A 17,126-nucleotide genomic window follows, 5' to 3' on the forward strand; every position below is an offset into this window, starting at 1 on the left:
AGACAAATCCAAATTAAACCCTGCGGCTCGTGAAGACACATTGATGTCCTAAGACATGAAACGATTGGTATTTATATAATTTTTTACCTCTAAAACACCACTATGTCCAACTGCGTTCAGCACTCGCTTAGTGAGGTCTGATTGCGCTCTGACAGTGGAAGTGATGTCTGGCACTCATTGAAGTATAAGCGCGAGACATCACTGCCGCTGTCAGAACGTGATCAGACCTCAGTAAACGAGTGCTGAACGCAGTTGGACATAGTGGTGTTTTAGAGGTAAAAAATTATATAAATACTGTTTGGTTTATCGCACAAACCGATCGCTTCGTGTCTTAGGACATCAGCGTGTCGTCACGAGCCGCAGGGTTTCATTTGGATTTTTTCGACTCTTATTGTTTGAGTTCCCATTCACTCGCATTATAAGACTGACAGACTGTAACGGTTGGAATTAAAAATCATAATTTGTGTTACCTCCATCTTGGATGCGCTGGGGGTAAGCAGATAAACATCAAATTTTTATTTTTGGGTGAACTATCCCTTTAAAGTGCAGTTGTCGCCCCAAAACATTGCAATGTGCAATTCTTCAGAAAATGCAACTTTTCTGTCCCTGTTTGCAGGTTTGGTCCGGGTCTGGTCATCTACTGGTACGGGTTCATAGTGGAGCTGGACTGCCAGCATGAGCGAGGGATCCTGCTGAAGGACGGCTTCCCCTCAGACATCGTAACCCTGTGTCAGGGGACGGCGCGGAGCTGACGGGCGTCACAGGGACGTTTGTTGGTGGGGAGGTGAATTCGGAAGCAATTTAGCTTTCCTGCAGTGTGAGACTACTGGCAAACATCTGCCGTGAACTCTCGGTGAACTCGGGAGAAAAAAACTGGCGCCTCAGATCCTGCAGGTAACACAGCACTGCCGTACGTCACTTTCATCTGCCCTCAGACGCTGGCTCGCGGTCCACTCAGTGTATGATGGTGTGTGTTTAGACGTAATAAAGTTGAGTTCTTCATATATTCTGTGTTTATCTTCTGAAGCTGAGAGTGACGCTCTCCAAAACTTCCTCTTCCGCTGAGAGCCATAGAGAGATAACAGAGATATAAGAGCTTCCTGTCTGTTCTCTGTTAACCCTCTACAGCCTGACATATGAAATGAGAATCGAAAAATGTGTTTTTTTTAAATTGGAAACCTTTAGACGTTTTAAAAAAGTTTGGTTGCACTTTATTTTGATGGTCCCCTTTAGACATTCTGTTGACTGTAAGTAAATATGCACCATCACGTCAACTAACTCTCATCAGAGTATTAGGAAACTTTCTGCTTAATATCTGCTGACACTTTATTTTGATGCTCCCCAACAGCCACTCTACTGACTATAGGTAAATTTGCAACTACACTACCATTCAAAAGTTTAGAAACATTACTATTTTTAATGTTGTTTGAAAGAAGTCTTTTATGCTCATCAAGCCAGCATTTATTTATAATTTTAAATAATGGTTTTCTATTTTAATATACTTTAAAATATATATATATATAATATTTTCTGTAATGCAAAGCTGTGTCTTCAGTCTTCAGTGTCACATGATCCTTCAGAAATCCTTCTAATATGCTGATTTGATACTTGGTTATTATCAAAGTTGGAAACAGTTGTGCTGCTTAATATTTTTGTAAACTCTGATACTTTTTTCAGGATTCATTGATGAATAAATAGTCAAAAAGAACAGCATTTGTTCAAAATAGAAATATTTTCTAACAATATAAATCTTTACTTTTTATCAATTTAACACATCTGTGCTGAAAAAAAGTATTAATTTCCTCAAAAAAAAAAAAGAGAAAGAAAACAATTACTGACCCCAAACTTTTGAACAGTAGTGTATATTGTTACAAACTATTTAATTTAAATAAACGCTGCTTTTTTAAAACTTTTTATTCATCAAAGAATCCTAAAAAAAAGTATCACATTATAAAAAAGTATTAAGCAGCACAACATTTGTAACAAATCATCATATTAGAATGATTTCTGAAGGATCATGTGACACTGAAGACTGGAGTAATTCAGCTTTGATCACAGACCATTATAATAGAAAACCATTATTTTAAATTGTCATAATATTTCACAATATTATTTTTTTTCTGTATTTTTGATCAAATAAATACAGGCTTGATGATTAGAAGAGACTTCTTTGAAAAACATTAAAAATAGTAATGTTTCCAAACTTTTGAATGGTAGTGTACATGTCAACTTACTCTACTAACCCGAACACCTAACAGTCTACTAATACTCTAATGAGAGTTAGTTGACATGTAGTTGCAACAGAATGTCTAAAAGGGACCATCGAAATGAAGTGTAATTAAAAGTTTATAGCTCATGCAGTTTGATATAGTGAGAATATAAATGGAAAAACAGCTTAATTTTATTCAGAGGCCCAAACTGAGCAGAAATAAGCAGTTTGGTGCAGATGCTGCTGATATTAATATGACAAAAAGTAAGATGTAATTCTGATGCTTCTAAATTAATGACATTTTTATAACAGTATAGCAGATACTTACATAAAATGCATATTAACATCAATATCTGCCAATAAAATGTCTTAGTAAGATGATATTTAAATGCTTATGATCAAATATCTCTCAATGCAACACAATGATGATTGAGAGATGAACAAATAAACCTTCAGCAAAAGTCAGATGATCATATTTGATACTCGTGATTTTTTTTCTATAAAATGATGTCTGAATAATCAAGTAAACCAAAGCTCCTTCAGTCCAGTTGAAATATTACTTACAATATCAAAGTTATTCTTACGTTCACTTGATAAAAATCAGTGCAGATTTCACAGCAGAAAGACACGTGAAGCAGGAGCTGAAGGAGGACGTTTGTACTTGAGTCTAAACAGATCATATCGATCATTTAAAAGCCTTAGAAGTTTGTGTATCAGAATATAATACAGTAGCTTATAGGGTTAATCAGGACCCATCTCTCACTTTACAGCTCCGCTCATATGAGTCCAGTAAAGCGCTTCATGATTTGTTACCCTTAAACTCTAACCCTAAACTGATCTTGATTCACACTGCCCTCACACGGGCCCCAAACACAAAGGCCCGTCAACGGTCGCCCGTCAACGACAAGCTCTTAATGCAGTAGAGAAAGAAGTAAAACCACAGTGAATAGGTGAGTCAGTTCCTCTGGAGAGCTTCCTGTCATTGTGTTCTTGATGATCAGACACTGCAAATTAGATTCTGCTCTCAATGTCCTGCCATGATGTTTCCATGCGCCCATGTTTCTGTCACATGGGCTGTTTTCATGTCTGCCTGCTTTTAGATTCAGTGGTGAATCTAAAATGAAAATGAAATAAAAAATTGCCATTACTAACCCTCATGCCTCGTTCCTCTTTGAAACACGAATATATTTTTAATAAAACCTCAAGAGATTTCAGGCCATCCATTGAAAGTCTTTTCATCCAAAACTGTGATGCTTCAAAATGTTTATTAAGAGTTGGTAAGTGTGTTGTGAAAAGTACTGACATTTAAAAAAAAGTGACACTTTGAAGCACTGTTGAGCGGATTTGTAAACACCTCTGATTGGCCATTGAGTTCATGCGCTCAACATACACGTCTTTTATTGGCCATTGAGTTCATGCGCGCATCAGATACAGTGCTCAGCATAAATGAGTACTCCCCCTTTGAAAAGTAACATTTTAAACAATATCACAATTAACACAAAAACAATTTCCAAAATGTTGACAAGACTAAGTTTAATGTAACATCTGTTTAACTTATAACATGAAAGTGAGGTTAATAATATAACTTAGATTACACATTTTTTCAGTTTTACTCAAATTACGGTGATTTAAAAATGAGTACACCTCACAACAAAAACTACATCATCTAGTACTTTGTATGGCCTCCATGATTTTAATGACGGCACCAAATCTTCTAGGCATGGAATGAACAAGTTGGCGACATTTTACAACATCTATCTTTGTCCATTCTTCAAGAATGAGCTCTTTTAGAGACTGGATGCTGGATGGAGAGTGATGCTCAACTCGTCTCTTCAGAATTCCCCACAGGTGTTCGATTGGGTTCAGATCAGGAGCCACTGAATCACTTTCACCCTGTTCTTCTTCAGAAATCCAACAGTGGCTTTAGATGTGTGTTTAGGATCATTGTCATGTTGGAAAAGTGCACGACGACCAAGGGCACGGAGTGATGGTAGCATCTTCTCTTTCAGTATAGAGCAGTTCATCTGTGAATTCATGATGCATCAATGAAATGCAGCTCGACACCAGCAGCACTCATGCAGCCCCACATAAGGACACTGACACCACCATGTTTCACTGTAGGCACCATGCTTTTTTCTTTGTATTCCTCACCTTTGCGACGCCATCCGTTCCAAAAACATTAATCTTGGTCTCATCACTCCAGAGTATAGAGTCCCAGTAGTCTTCATCTTTGTTGGCAAACTCTAGGGGGCTTTTTTGTGTCTGGACTTTAGGAGATGCTTCTTTCATGGATGCTTCTTTCCATGATGCCATTCCTCTGTAGTGTACGCCGTATTGTGTCACGAGAAATAGTCACTCCAGTTTGGCTTTCTACTTCTTTAGATAACTGCAGTGAACTTGCATGCTGATTTTCTTCAACCCTTCTCATCAGAAGACGCTCCTGTCGAGGTGTTAACTTCCGTGGACGACCTGGATGCCTCGGTGAGATGGTTGCAGTTCCATCTTTTTTACATTTTTGTCCCACTTTTGCTACAGTATTCTGACTGATAAGTAAAGCTTTGCTGATCTTCTTGTAGCCTTCACCTTTCTGGTGTAAAGAAATTATTTTCTTTCTCAGGTCTGGTGACATTTCTCTTCCATGTGGTGCCATTGCTGACAGCATGAAATGGGAAGCGGTTTTAACACCCTTTTAGAGTCATCTGTCTGCTGGACACCTGTGTAATGAATAATTAGACTCACATGTGCTTGAATTCTTGTTAAATTAGACATTTGTAGTCTAAAATGTAGCTTTGCTCCAGTCTTTCAGTGGGGTGTACTCATTTTTGCATCACCCTATTTTGAGTAAAAAAATAAGTTATATTATTAAGCTTACTTTCATGTTATAAGTTAAACATGTTATATTAAACTTAGTCTTGTCAACATTTTGGAAATTGCTTTTGTTCATTGAGATATTGTTTAAAATGTTACTTTTCAAAGGGGGTGTACTCATTTATGCTGAGCACTGTATGTCTGTGATTAGCCATTGAGTTCAGACACTCGTCAGATATGTCTGTGATTGGCTACAATGATCAACGCTTCAAAAACATGTTGTAAATAGACATCAATGACACTCTTCACTGAGCGCTTACACAGATAAACATGGGAGTGTTTGAAAGCAGGCGTCTATCTGCGGACCGGTTCACTGATGGACACTTGCTTTCAAACACTCCAGCTTTGAAAACACTTTTTCAAATTCAGTTTCACTTTCAAATTTCACTCTTCTGTGTGCTTTTGAACGCTCCTGTGCATTGATCATTGTAGCCAATCACAGACATATCTGTTGAGCATGTGAACACAATGGCCAATCAGAGGTGTTTACGAATCCGCTCAACAGCGCTCAAAGTGTCACATTTTTTAAATTTCAGTATCGACTTGGTACTTTTGACAACACTAGTTAAAATAAATCCATAGGAATGGAGCAGTTTAATCCATGATCACTGGTTAAAAGTTTGGAATAATTACCCTTTTTTCCATGCTACATTTATTTATTCAAAAATACAGTATCAGTGTTGAAAACTGTTGAGCTACATTAAAAAGTATGGGGTCAGTAAGATTAAAAAAAAAAGCAAAAAATGTAATAATTTTATATTAATCAAGGATGCATTAAATTGATCAAACAGTAAAGACATTTAATGTAGCTAAAGACTCTATTTTAAATAAATGCTGCTCTTCTGATCTTTCTATTCATCAAAGAACCCTGACAAATAAAATGTATGGTGGTTTAAAAAAATATGTTTTCAACATTGATAATAATCAGAAATGTTTCTTAAGCATCAAATCAGCATATTAGAATGATTTCTGAAGGATCATGTGACACTGAAGACTGGAGTAATGATGCTGAAAATTCAGCTTTGATCACAGGAATAAATTACACTTTACTATATATTCACACAGAAAACGGCTGATTTACATTGTAAAAATATTTAACTTTTTTTTACTGTATTTGTGATCAAACAAATGCAGGTTTGGCAAGCAGAAGAGATTTCTTTCAAAAACATTAAAACAATCTTACCCACCCAAACTCTAGTGTATATAGAGCTCATCAAATTACAGCGAACAGAAGCTTAAACATGCGAGTTCGACGTGTGAGAACGGTTGAACATGATACAGGAGAGTAAATGACGACAGAGTTTCATTTTTGGGAGAACCAAGGAGATCCCAAACTCTCCTAGATCAACACAAATGAAACGCCTCAGAGACCCGTGAGCGGACCGTCCAGCCGTCGGCCCAACATGAGTGCGGATTTGAGCTTGTGGAGGTTTGGAGGGAACAGGAAGCAGATCAGCAGCTGTTTCTGCTCAGTCATTAACATATTCATCTCTCGGCAGAGCAGCAGGTGTGTTATTATGTGCTGCTTCACACACTCACATTCTCTGCTGGCAGTTAACTGCGTTTGTCTGATGGTCTTACGTCACGGCTGAGATTTCAACGGTTTAATCCAGCTCCATCAGCACTCAAACACAGCGGCCTGAAACTCTCACTGAGGGAACCCAAATGATTATTACACCAGATTAACTAGATATAATGTGAGCTGTTCCCTTTTACGTTTACTTTGTATGATAGTTTTATGGCTAAAATGTTGCTTTGTATTAAAGTTATAAATAAAATAAAACTTTATAATATCTAATAAAACATTCCAGAAAATGCCATTCATTATAATTGAGACAAAACCTCAAGAGATTGATGAGTTAAATTTATTTGATCAAAAATACAGTAAAAAAGTTAAATATTTTTACAATGTAAAATATCTTCTTTCTATGTGAATATATAGTAAAGTGTAATTTATTCCTGTGATCAAAGCTGAATTTTCAGCATCATTACTCCAGTCTTCAGTGTCACATGATCCTTCAGAAATCATCCTGATATGATGATTTGCTGCTCAAGAATCATTTCTGATTATTATCAATGTTGAAAGCAGTTAAATATTTATGGAAACTGTGATACATTTTATTTTTCAGGATTCTTTGATGAATAGAAAGTTCAAAAGAACACATTTATTTAAAATATAGTCTTTTGTAACATTATTGAATGTCTTTATTGTCACTTTTGATCAATTTAATATGTCCTTGATGAATAAAAGTATTAATTTCATTCAAATAAAAAATCTTACTGAAACAATACTGTACATTTCTGGGTGGAGTTTATATTTACATGCACTTATATTACATAATTTCTCCTGTTTGCACATCCCAGTTGTTTTGTCAGTGAAACACATTTGTGGAAATCTTGATATTTGTGAATCTGCTGCAGGAAGTGAAGGACGCTTGTTCTTCGGTCTGTATGTGTGTGTGAACTGAAGTGTCTCAGATGGAGCTGCTGTGATGTTTGAGCCTCAGTGTTGAGGAGCTTCACGACGGCCGTCCGTCCGCTCTCCTCGGCCTGTCACTGGATGTTCGGGTTGATTGTGCTGGATGATTGTGTTTTAGCTGGGGGGATTCAGTCAGTCCGGCCCCTAAAGGTCAACGGCGCGAGTGGCATTTGGGTTCTGACAGGTGACCCACATTCACTGATATTCATGTTCTGTCGGAGGCCGATCCGTCTGTCCATGAGCGACCGTCAGAGAACCGGAGAGTAGAAGAATGTGTGGAGATGCAGAGACGAACGAAACACACATTCAGCTCAAGTCAATCAGGCTGTTTGGCTTTAGTGTGTATGTGGTTTCTACATTATGAGGGCAAAATATCCCTCAAAGATGCCAATACCGTCATTTTTGACCTTGTGGGGACATTTGTTTGATCCCCATGAGCTTATAAATGTATAAAGTGTGCAGGTTATGTATAAACAATGGAGCTGAAGCCTGGAATATTTCCTGGTTTAGATGTCTGAATGAACACATGTGAATGTGGGAGATTTCTGCCCATGTCAAGAAGATTCACATTCATGATATTGATCAGTGGAGGCACTTGAACATTTTTCAGAAATACTTCTATCAATTATATATTCAAAGGGTTAGTTCACCCAAAAATGAAATTTCTGTCATTAATTACTCACCCTCGTGTCATTCCACACCCGTAAGACCTTCGTTCATCTTCAGAACACAAATGAAGATTTCTTTGATAAAATCCAAGAGGTTTAAGACCTCTTCATATACTAATCAACACTTTCAAGGTCCAGAAAGGTACTAAAGACATTGTTAAAACAGTCATGTGACTGCAGTGGATAAACCTTAATGTTATGAAGAGACGAGAATACTTTGTGCGCAAAAACAAAACAAAAATAATGATTTTATTCAACAATCTCTTCTCTTCCCTGTCATTATCTTATGCATGTGACGCAGTAACACAGAGAAGACTTCCATGTTTACGTCTGAATTTACGTCAGTATTGGCCAAAGCTGGTCATGTGATCAGCACGACGCATGCGTGTGACGTTGACGCAGGAGCCGGCCAATAATGAGTCACCGTTCTGATGTAAAACCTGGAAGTGCTGGATGTAAATAAAGTATGAGAATGACACAGAAGAGATTGTTGAATAAAGTCCTTTTTGTTTTGAAAGTATTCTCATCTCTTCATAACATTAAGGTTGAACCACTGCAGTCACATGACTGTTTTAATGATGTCTTTAGTACCTTTCTGGACCTTGAAAGTGTTGATTATATTGCTGTCAGTGGATTTCATCAAAAATATCTTAATTTGTGTTCTGAAGATGAATGAAGGCAAAGACTATAGAAGAACGCTTAAAGGGACTGTAACGAAGGTCTTACAGGTGCGGAACGACATGAGGGTGAGAAATTAATGACAGAAACTTCATTTTTAGGTGAACTAACCCTTTAATGTTTTAATGTTTCTGTCTGGATGTAAGTAATTTCACAAACTTGTGATTGTGTGTGTATTATTCTCTTTAAATATGTTATTCCTGGGCTCTTTAAAATATGAACAATTGTTAGCATGTATTTGTGTTTCTTTATGCTGTAAAAAAAATGTAATATACCAATTAACAAACAATGCAGTGTTGTGAATCATTGCTTTGTGTGTGTGCGCGCGCGCTCTCTGAACAGCACTGAGCTGAAGTGTGTGTGTGTGTGTGTGTGTGTGTGTGTGTGTGTGTGTGTGTGTGTGTGTGTGTGTGTGTGTGTGTGTGTGTGTGTGTGTGTGTGTGTGTGTGTGTGTGTGTGTGTGTGTGTGTGTGTGTGATGGTCAGTTTCTCCTGGTTTGTCGTGTGTTGGTGGTCTGAAGCTCGCTGCTGTGAGCGACTGACGGACTGAAGCGACTCTCGACTGCAGATCCTCATGACTCTAACGGGATCTGCGCTCACACAGAAAATGAGGACATATAGATTTATGTTTTCATATAAAGCTATATTGCAAATATAACAGGCTTCAGGCGAACAGCAAACCTTCACCATTTTATGCATTAAAAGATGCAGTTGTTTTGATTTGGTTTGCCTGTTGAGAATATTCCACATGTATTCAAAATTAAACATAAATTCGCACACGCAGCTTTATGTAGGCAATAATTTCTGTATTAAAGGTTATAATATACCTAGTTATTATTATTGCCGTTGTATGAACGTGCATTTAAGGCTTCAGATATTTTAGGGCTATTTAAATTCCTGCTTGAGTCTCAGAAATCAACTTTCTCAAATGTAAATGTGTCATGTGCAGATGAAAGATGAAGCCCATCCGACACACTGACTTTAATACTTTTCATTAATATGACACAACGACATTTAATAACGTCATTAATTGTAAAGTAATGATGTCACAAAAAATAGCAATAATATTTCGATGTTTCTGTTCTTTAATACTCGTTGACCCGTGAGAGATCTGATCTTCATCCTCATCTTCATCCAGTGCTTTACTGAGGGACACTGATGTTCTGCTGCTTTAATGAACGCGCGCCCGTGTGTGTGTGTATGTGAAATCATTCCCTTTTAAAAGAGATATTCAAATCATTTATAAAAATAAAGGAATGAGATTCAGAAATAGTTCGTCACGCCCTTATTCGTTCATTTATACTCTCACCCAGAAGGGGTCGCTGCGATATTGAGCCCCGGGGTCTGTTCTCTCTCTCTCTCTCTCTCTCTCTATCACACACACACACACACACACACTTTTGTGAAACTCACAGCCTTATTTTCTAATATTATTTAATTGATTTTTTTTTTTTTTTTTTTTTTTCGTTTCCCCTGAAAAAAATAAGGGTTTCAGTGATTAAAATGTTTGCTCCTCCGTCTTTAATTATTCATTATATCATTTTAAATAATTTTAAAAGTCAATAATGGCGCAAAAATGTACGGCCATTTTGAAGTAGCCTACTCATCCTTTATTATTATTATTATTATTATTATTAATACACAAGAACAATAGAAATATACTGAGATTCAAAAGAAATAATCATTTTGTGCTGCTGCTGTTTGTGTGATCGCTGGAGATTCTTCTTCATCATCATCATCACACGCAGAAATTGAGAGACTCCTGAGTTTACGCGAGAATAATAATCCATATATAATAAATCAAAATTTGTGATTCTTCATGTCATTAAATAACCTAAATTAAAAAAAAAAAAAAAAAAAAAAAAAAAAACGAAAATTTAAAATGAACTAAAAACAGCTATAACCATAATCACAATACTCACATTAATAACAATATTAATAATAACAATAATAGCACATATTTTCCCTCAGACTGGTGCTGTCGGCCTGTAACAGATATAATCACAGACTCAGATCAGATGCGCTTTAAAACCTTCGAAGGTCGGTGTGGAATAAATATATTTCCGTGTGCTGGAGTTATTAAATACATCTTCAGCTATTAATTATTAGTGATGCTTCTGTCGGTTCAGTGTGAAATAATGACACTTATTGAGAGGACGGTGTGTGCTGTAGTTTGAGATCATGTGAAGATTTTCAGAGCAGATCTTGTTGTTGTACTCCGGTTTAAATGAAGAACAGAGAGAGAGAGAGAGAGAGAGAGAGAGAGAGAGAGAGAGTGCGGCATTATTCCTGCATGTGCTTTATTGATCAGTGACTGTGAGCTAATGTCATTATCCTCATCAATAGAGAATCACTGTGATGCTGACAGTGATTAATGATCAGGGGCCTCTGCGCGTGACCCCCGGGGCCCACAAACACACACACACAAACACACACACAGCAGATGCCGAACAGGAGCTCTGCGTTAAATGCGAAACATGTAGAAAACAAGTGTGTGTTTCAGTGTTCGTCATCAGACTGAACAAACGCGTGAAAATCATCCGATCCGAATTTACTTGCTCACTTTCTCCCCTTTTTATTTATCTATTTTTTGTTTTAAGTTGGTCTGCTTTTGTGTGTTCTCACATTCCCGTGACTCTGACATGATGATGATGATGATGAAGGCTAGATCATCCATCATTCCTGTCACAGACGCAATTCAGTCCACCTCCTGTCCCCTATTAATATTAAAATCAGCTCACAATGATGCCGTCCTTCCTTTTACTTTTCTTTCTTTCTTTTTTTCTTTCTTTCTTTCTGCTCATAATATTCTACAATTTCAAAATAAATCTTTTGCTATTTTTTTTTTTTTTTCGAATGCGTGTTAATTTAACCATTAAAATGACGCATGTCCATTTGTGATTCTTTGTGAATAAATACATAAAGATTTGCGCTTCGCGTGGTGCAATTTATTTCGGACATTTTAATATACGTTTAAATCTTTATTTTTATACAGGCCTAAGCTCTTTGCGGGATAAAACGCGTGTTTATTAGTGTAGAAACAGCACAATCTCTCCACGCCACCCGGATACATTTTAATGACTGGATATTTAGATATAGTTTTACGTTTTCATTGTTATTATTTTGTAAAATAATTATTATCGTTGCTGTTTTAATTATTAATAATAGTGTAACCGGGTTCTTTACAAATAATTAAAAACCTCCTGCTTGGGGGAAAATACGAAGATTTTCTTTTATCCATCGAGCTTAAAAAAAATGAGACATTCCGCGCAAACGAACCCTTCAGTAAATATTCAGAAAAACATATTAAACATTAAAGTATTGAAGAAAGATCAACTTTCACATCAAACCCTTGAAACATTTGCCCTTTTTTTCCACTAGAGTTTTCTGGAAATGTTTGAATGTGTTTTGATTCGTTGTGTTCATTACGCACGTGCGCGTCGCCATCACTATTATCGCCATTAATCGTGTTATTAGTGCGTATGGCGTTTATAATCACGCAGTGATGTTGTGTGAATGCAGCTGCAGTGCGGCGGTCAGACAGCAGGAGGCGCCGCAGAGACTCAAACCTCCTCTAGGCTCACAGTCGCTCATCTGCAGATCATGGCGAGACCAGCACTGTCCGTTCACCCCCTCAAAACCCCTCAAACCAGCGAAAACAGCCGGTGGAAGCTCTTGTGCTTGTTTTCTATCAAAACAAACATCTTAAACTTCAAGAACACTGAGCCCTTAAACAACAACAATACTGAAAAGCTGTTCGCCATGTTTGTACGATAATAATATTAAACAGGAACGATGCTAAATCCACGTCTGAATTTGCAACAACACACTGTACAGCACACAAGAATCTACCAAAATCAAAAATGAAATATTTATTACAGCATTTGTGACTGAACACCTTTGAAACATTACGCCACAGTCCTCATACAAGTATTGAATGTATTTCTGACAAAGCTCAAGGGAGACAGTATTTCATCTTCTAGTGAGGAGCACGTGCTGAGAAAGGAAGGGGAAATCATGGACATACAATATCAATGCCACAGCAGATCTGAAACTAGCAAAAACATTCGTCTTCAATTGAGGTAAACACATAGAATATCTAACATGAAACAATTAATAGACTGAACTCTGTACGAAGTTTCTTACAATATTCTCTCAGCTTCTCTCCGAGCTTTGAGTTCATAATTTAAGTTCTCTTTTCTTTTCTTTTTTTTCCATCCTTTTAAAGTTTTTCACCGCGTCGACCGTCGATCGCTTCTCTACTGTATGTGCCAAAGAATTCAGAGAATCCGCGTATCGCTATCGTCCGTATGGCAGATTATATATATATATATTGATCCCCAGGCGTGAAACTGCTGTTGGTTTTTCTAGAGGATACGCGTCCTTCATAAGGCTCTTGCTCTGAGAGTCCAAGATACAAAATTAATAATAATAATATTAATAATAATAATATTAATAAAATAAAAACGTATAAAAGCAACACAATCCAGTGCTTGGGCAATTCAAACGAAGAACTTCACCTACAGGGCAACATTCATTCATGGACCAAAAAGGGGGGAAATGCATGACGAAAAAAAAAGAGGAGGGGTCACGTGAAGAGAGCTTCAATCGGCGGGAGAAACTCTTGAGTCTGGTGGTGGAGGAGGAATCATCGGTTACTGTGGTCCGTAACGGGGCGCTTTCTCTCCCGTTATTGCTGCGATCGGAGCTTCTCTGCTTCGGGGATCAGCACACACAGTGTGAAAAAACAGGGCAACGATTTACTCTAGGACTAGCTCATGAAACATAAAGTGAGTGATAAAAATGTACAAGATTTAATTTAGTTTCTATGCTTTTATACTACAGTAGTTTGAACTCTTGGAGTCTCTTTTGTCTTTTTTTTTTTTTTCTTTATCATGACGTGTGTGTGTGCACGTGTGTACTTTTAATAAGTTGAAACATCCTTTGCTGATTCAAACAGACACCCAAGACTTTACAAAGTGTTTTCGTCAGCTCTTGGTCCTCCAGCAACGAAAGTAACAAAATTCACAAGATAAAAAAACGATCACAGCTCGTCTGGAATTCCACGTGACATTCGCCGTTTTCTCTTTTCCTTCAAAAATCTTATTGTCCAGTTCATCCGTGATGGTGTTGGTCGGTTCCCTTCGGTCATCGGCCGGTCCAGCAGCGCTGTGGTCAGGGGGAGGGTCGGAAGAGTCGTGGTCATTTCTGCTCGAGGAGGGGGTCTCCGTGCATTAGCATGGCCGCACGGGTCGGAGGGTGAAGAGGAGCTTGGTGTGACAAACGCAAGAGACGAGGGGCTTTCGGTGGAGGGGGGTGGGTAGGTCGGTCAGTCGGTCGGTGATGCCATGCTCATGCCCACAGGACCACGCTGAGGTGCAAACTCCCCCGGCACGCCTCATGGACCTGAGATTCAGAGAAACACACAGTCAGCGGTGCAAGACGAATGCTCTACATGCAGGCCGCGTGTCTGCAGCTAATGCGGCTAAAGGTATTTCAAACAAAGCACACTTGAGCAGAGACATTTGATAACGGCGTGTATCTCTGCTCGGCATATCAACTCGTGAACGCGTGTTAGAAGATACCTAGATTCACTTCATTTGACTCAATTATGCAGCAGAATGATTGACTTTACATTCTCTGGGAATCAAACCCCTGACTTTGGCGTTGCTAGCACCATGCGAATCCTGCAGAAACAACCTCATCATTACGAGAGGTCGAATTCTGGGTACAAAAAAACGAGGTGCTCTGCTACAAACAGCTTTGATTTAAAGAAATTTACGGGCTTGTTAACAAGAATAGTGCTTCTAATACAGGACAAGATCTCATACAGGACGGCATTAATTGAAGAATACTACAAGCAGAGATGCATGTGCAGATTCGGTGCGCAGTAGGGTTAGGAATCAGAATCAAAGTTCACTTGAAGGACGTCATTGTTTTGTACCGTGACCCCAGGGGGATTAACAACAGGAGGGGGGTGGGGTCACTCCAGGGTCATCAGGCACTCACAGCCCAGTATTCTTGTTTATTAAAGCAAACTGCTAGAAGCTCATGAAACTAGTGAAACTTCCTATTAAAGGCGCAGCAGACATGTGTAAACGCCCTTCTGTAGATCTGTGTCTTTTAACAACAGCACACCTCTCTGAGCGCGCTCCGTCACCGATCATAATTAAAAAGCAAATACGGCATATTGTGTGTGTGCGTAATCGAATCAGAGATGGCTAATATTCCTCTGTATTAAGCTATTAATCTAATTGCTCATGAAGCATAAAATATGTTACGTAATTAAATAGTCTCAAAATTATCCCGCGCCGTATTAAAAATTACCCAAGCTGAGCAAATGTTGTCTCTGCGGCTGTTTTAGGGAACGCGCTCACCACGTTTCTGAGTCTATTAACGAGGGGAGGGGGGGTCCGTGGCAGCATCGCTATGGTGACCTACAGGAAACTGCTGTCTATTTACATATAAAGGGTTCTTTTAATCAAGCAAAGTGTTATTATATTGAGGCTCATTGAGCAGGAAGTAGAGGTGTTAAATAAAATCTTCTCTGCCCTGCCACCTTTGGGATGCCATACGTCTTGATTTCTCAAATGTCAGTGGCGCGGCGCCGGCGGGCAGCGTAATGGGTGTCTTAATCAGACGAGGAACGCAAGCGAGATCTCTGCATTTACACACGGTCGTTCTTTAATGCCGACTTCCCGCTCCCTTCTGCAGATATTCCAATTCGATTCCCCTCCATTCCCAGTAAAAAAAAAAAAAAAAAAAAGCCAAGCGGCTTCCCCCGGTGAAGGATGGCCGTGTCACCCGCCGTCTCTATATCTCTCTCCGGGAGCGTAATGTACTGCGCTGTTCCCGTCTTTGCATATAAGATAATTTGGGCATCAATCCTTCCCCTGACGGATTTATGTCACTCCGAGGACAGTTTCACTTCTCCTTTTTTATCGCTTCACTGGAGCCCGCTTAATTTCACCCCGTCATCTTCTACCCCAGGAGATGCCATTTTTTTCCCCAAATGTCCAACATTTGCATTGGCCGCATGAGACGTGGAGCGCGCCGGCGATAAATAAATTCCACTTTAGTGCTTTTCTGCCTCGTTTTTTTCTTCCCGGGAAACATTGCACGACCCGCGTCTCACCTGACTTGTTCTGCTGCCCTGATATTTAGCCATCGCAGGACGGCCGTAAAGCGTAGCGCCTATGGTGTTATTTTGGGATTTCAGGGGAATTCTGACAGGAAATGGACAGGAAAGACTCCTGAAAGAAAGGCGGAGGAAGAGAAAGAGTCCCAGTGTACTTACTTCCCCCTTTTCTTTACTGTACAGCCGTTACATGTAGTGCCACTGGCCGTCCATGCCCATGTTCATGCCCATGCCACTCATAGGACCTGCAGAGACAAACAGCACAGACAATCAGTGCCCACCAGAGCCCACAACTTGACCAGATGCGCAGGAGAAGAGCGACTTCACATCTGGGGGAAATTAATACAACAGAGGGGACTGCTCAAAGGTTGCTCTTTCATTGCTAATGGGGGGAGTTTTTGAGTTTCTCTTCCTAACATTTAATTCAAATCAAAGTGGACAGCAGCTCAGATAATTAGATCTTGGGAGAATTGGATGAGAGACATTTCTGAGCTCTCCCCTGAAATTCTACAGGAGACATGTGGGGAGAATCATCTGTGAACCAGGAGACCCCCATTTTTAGACAATTACTGTGTAAGACAGGGGTGTCCAATCCTGCTCCTGCAGGTCCACTATCTTGTAGAGTTCAGCTCCGGCCCACAATAAACTTGCCTGAACCAACTAGGGTTGCAAATTTCTGGAAATTTATGAAACTTTCCATGGGAATTAACGTGAATGAATATGGGAATGAATGGGAATATACTGGAAATTTGTAAAATTGACAGTTAGCCTATAACAGGGAACATCAATGTAGTTAAAAAAAAAAACATCTTGCAACAGGGGGGTGGGCTGGGTACAAGGTGGAGATCTGCACACAATTTCAAGATCATTTGCAATTTGAATATTTCCAAAAGTCCCCAACTTAACTTCCCATGGAAAGTTGCCAGAATTTTTCCATCCATTTGCGACCCTAGAACCAACTAGTCAAGGTCTTTAGGATCACTAGCAACCTGCAGGCAGGTGTACTGGAGCTCAGCTCTGCAGGAGCAGGACTGTGAGAAACAAATGAGATATAGAGGAGATCTCAGAGGTGATGTGATCACAGGAA

At 39.0% G+C, this 17,126-nt stretch overlaps 2 protein-coding genes across 7 annotated transcripts in view; one reads left to right on the plus strand and one right to left on the minus strand.

Annotated features, from left to right (window-relative positions):
• Positions 1 to 1,348, plus strand: part of cdin1 (CDAN1 interacting nuclease 1) — an 89,984-nt gene extending 88,636 nt beyond the window's left edge. For all 3 annotated transcript variants that reach the window (XM_067367915.1, XM_067367916.1, XM_067367917.1), the window contains one exon: positions 617 to 1,348. In XM_067367915.1, coding sequence (XP_067224016.1) covers positions 617 to 752 — 136 coding nt within the window. In that variant the 3' untranslated portion in view covers positions 753 to 1,348. The remainder of the gene's footprint in view (positions 1 to 616) is intronic.
• An 11,415-nt stretch (positions 1,349 to 12,763) lies between these two features.
• Positions 12,764 to 17,126, minus strand: part of meis2a (Meis homeobox 2a) — a 70,085-nt gene continuing 65,722 nt past the window's right edge. For all 4 annotated transcript variants that reach the window (XM_067367563.1, XM_067367565.1, XM_067367564.1 and 1 more), the window contains exons 12-13: positions 16,199 to 16,284; positions 12,764 to 14,307 (exon numbers count right to left, since the gene is read on the minus strand). In XM_067367563.1, the coding sequence (XP_067223664.1) occupies positions 16,226 to 16,284 (59 nt within the window). In that variant the 3' untranslated portion in view covers positions 12,764 to 14,307; positions 16,199 to 16,225. The remainder of the gene's footprint in view (positions 14,308 to 16,198; positions 16,285 to 17,126) is intronic.

This window comes from Chanodichthys erythropterus, chromosome 18 (assembly GCF_024489055.1).
Source record: "Chanodichthys erythropterus isolate Z2021 chromosome 18, ASM2448905v1, whole genome shotgun sequence".
Classification (NCBI taxonomy): Eukaryota; Metazoa; Chordata; class Actinopteri; order Cypriniformes; family Xenocyprididae; genus Chanodichthys; species Chanodichthys erythropterus.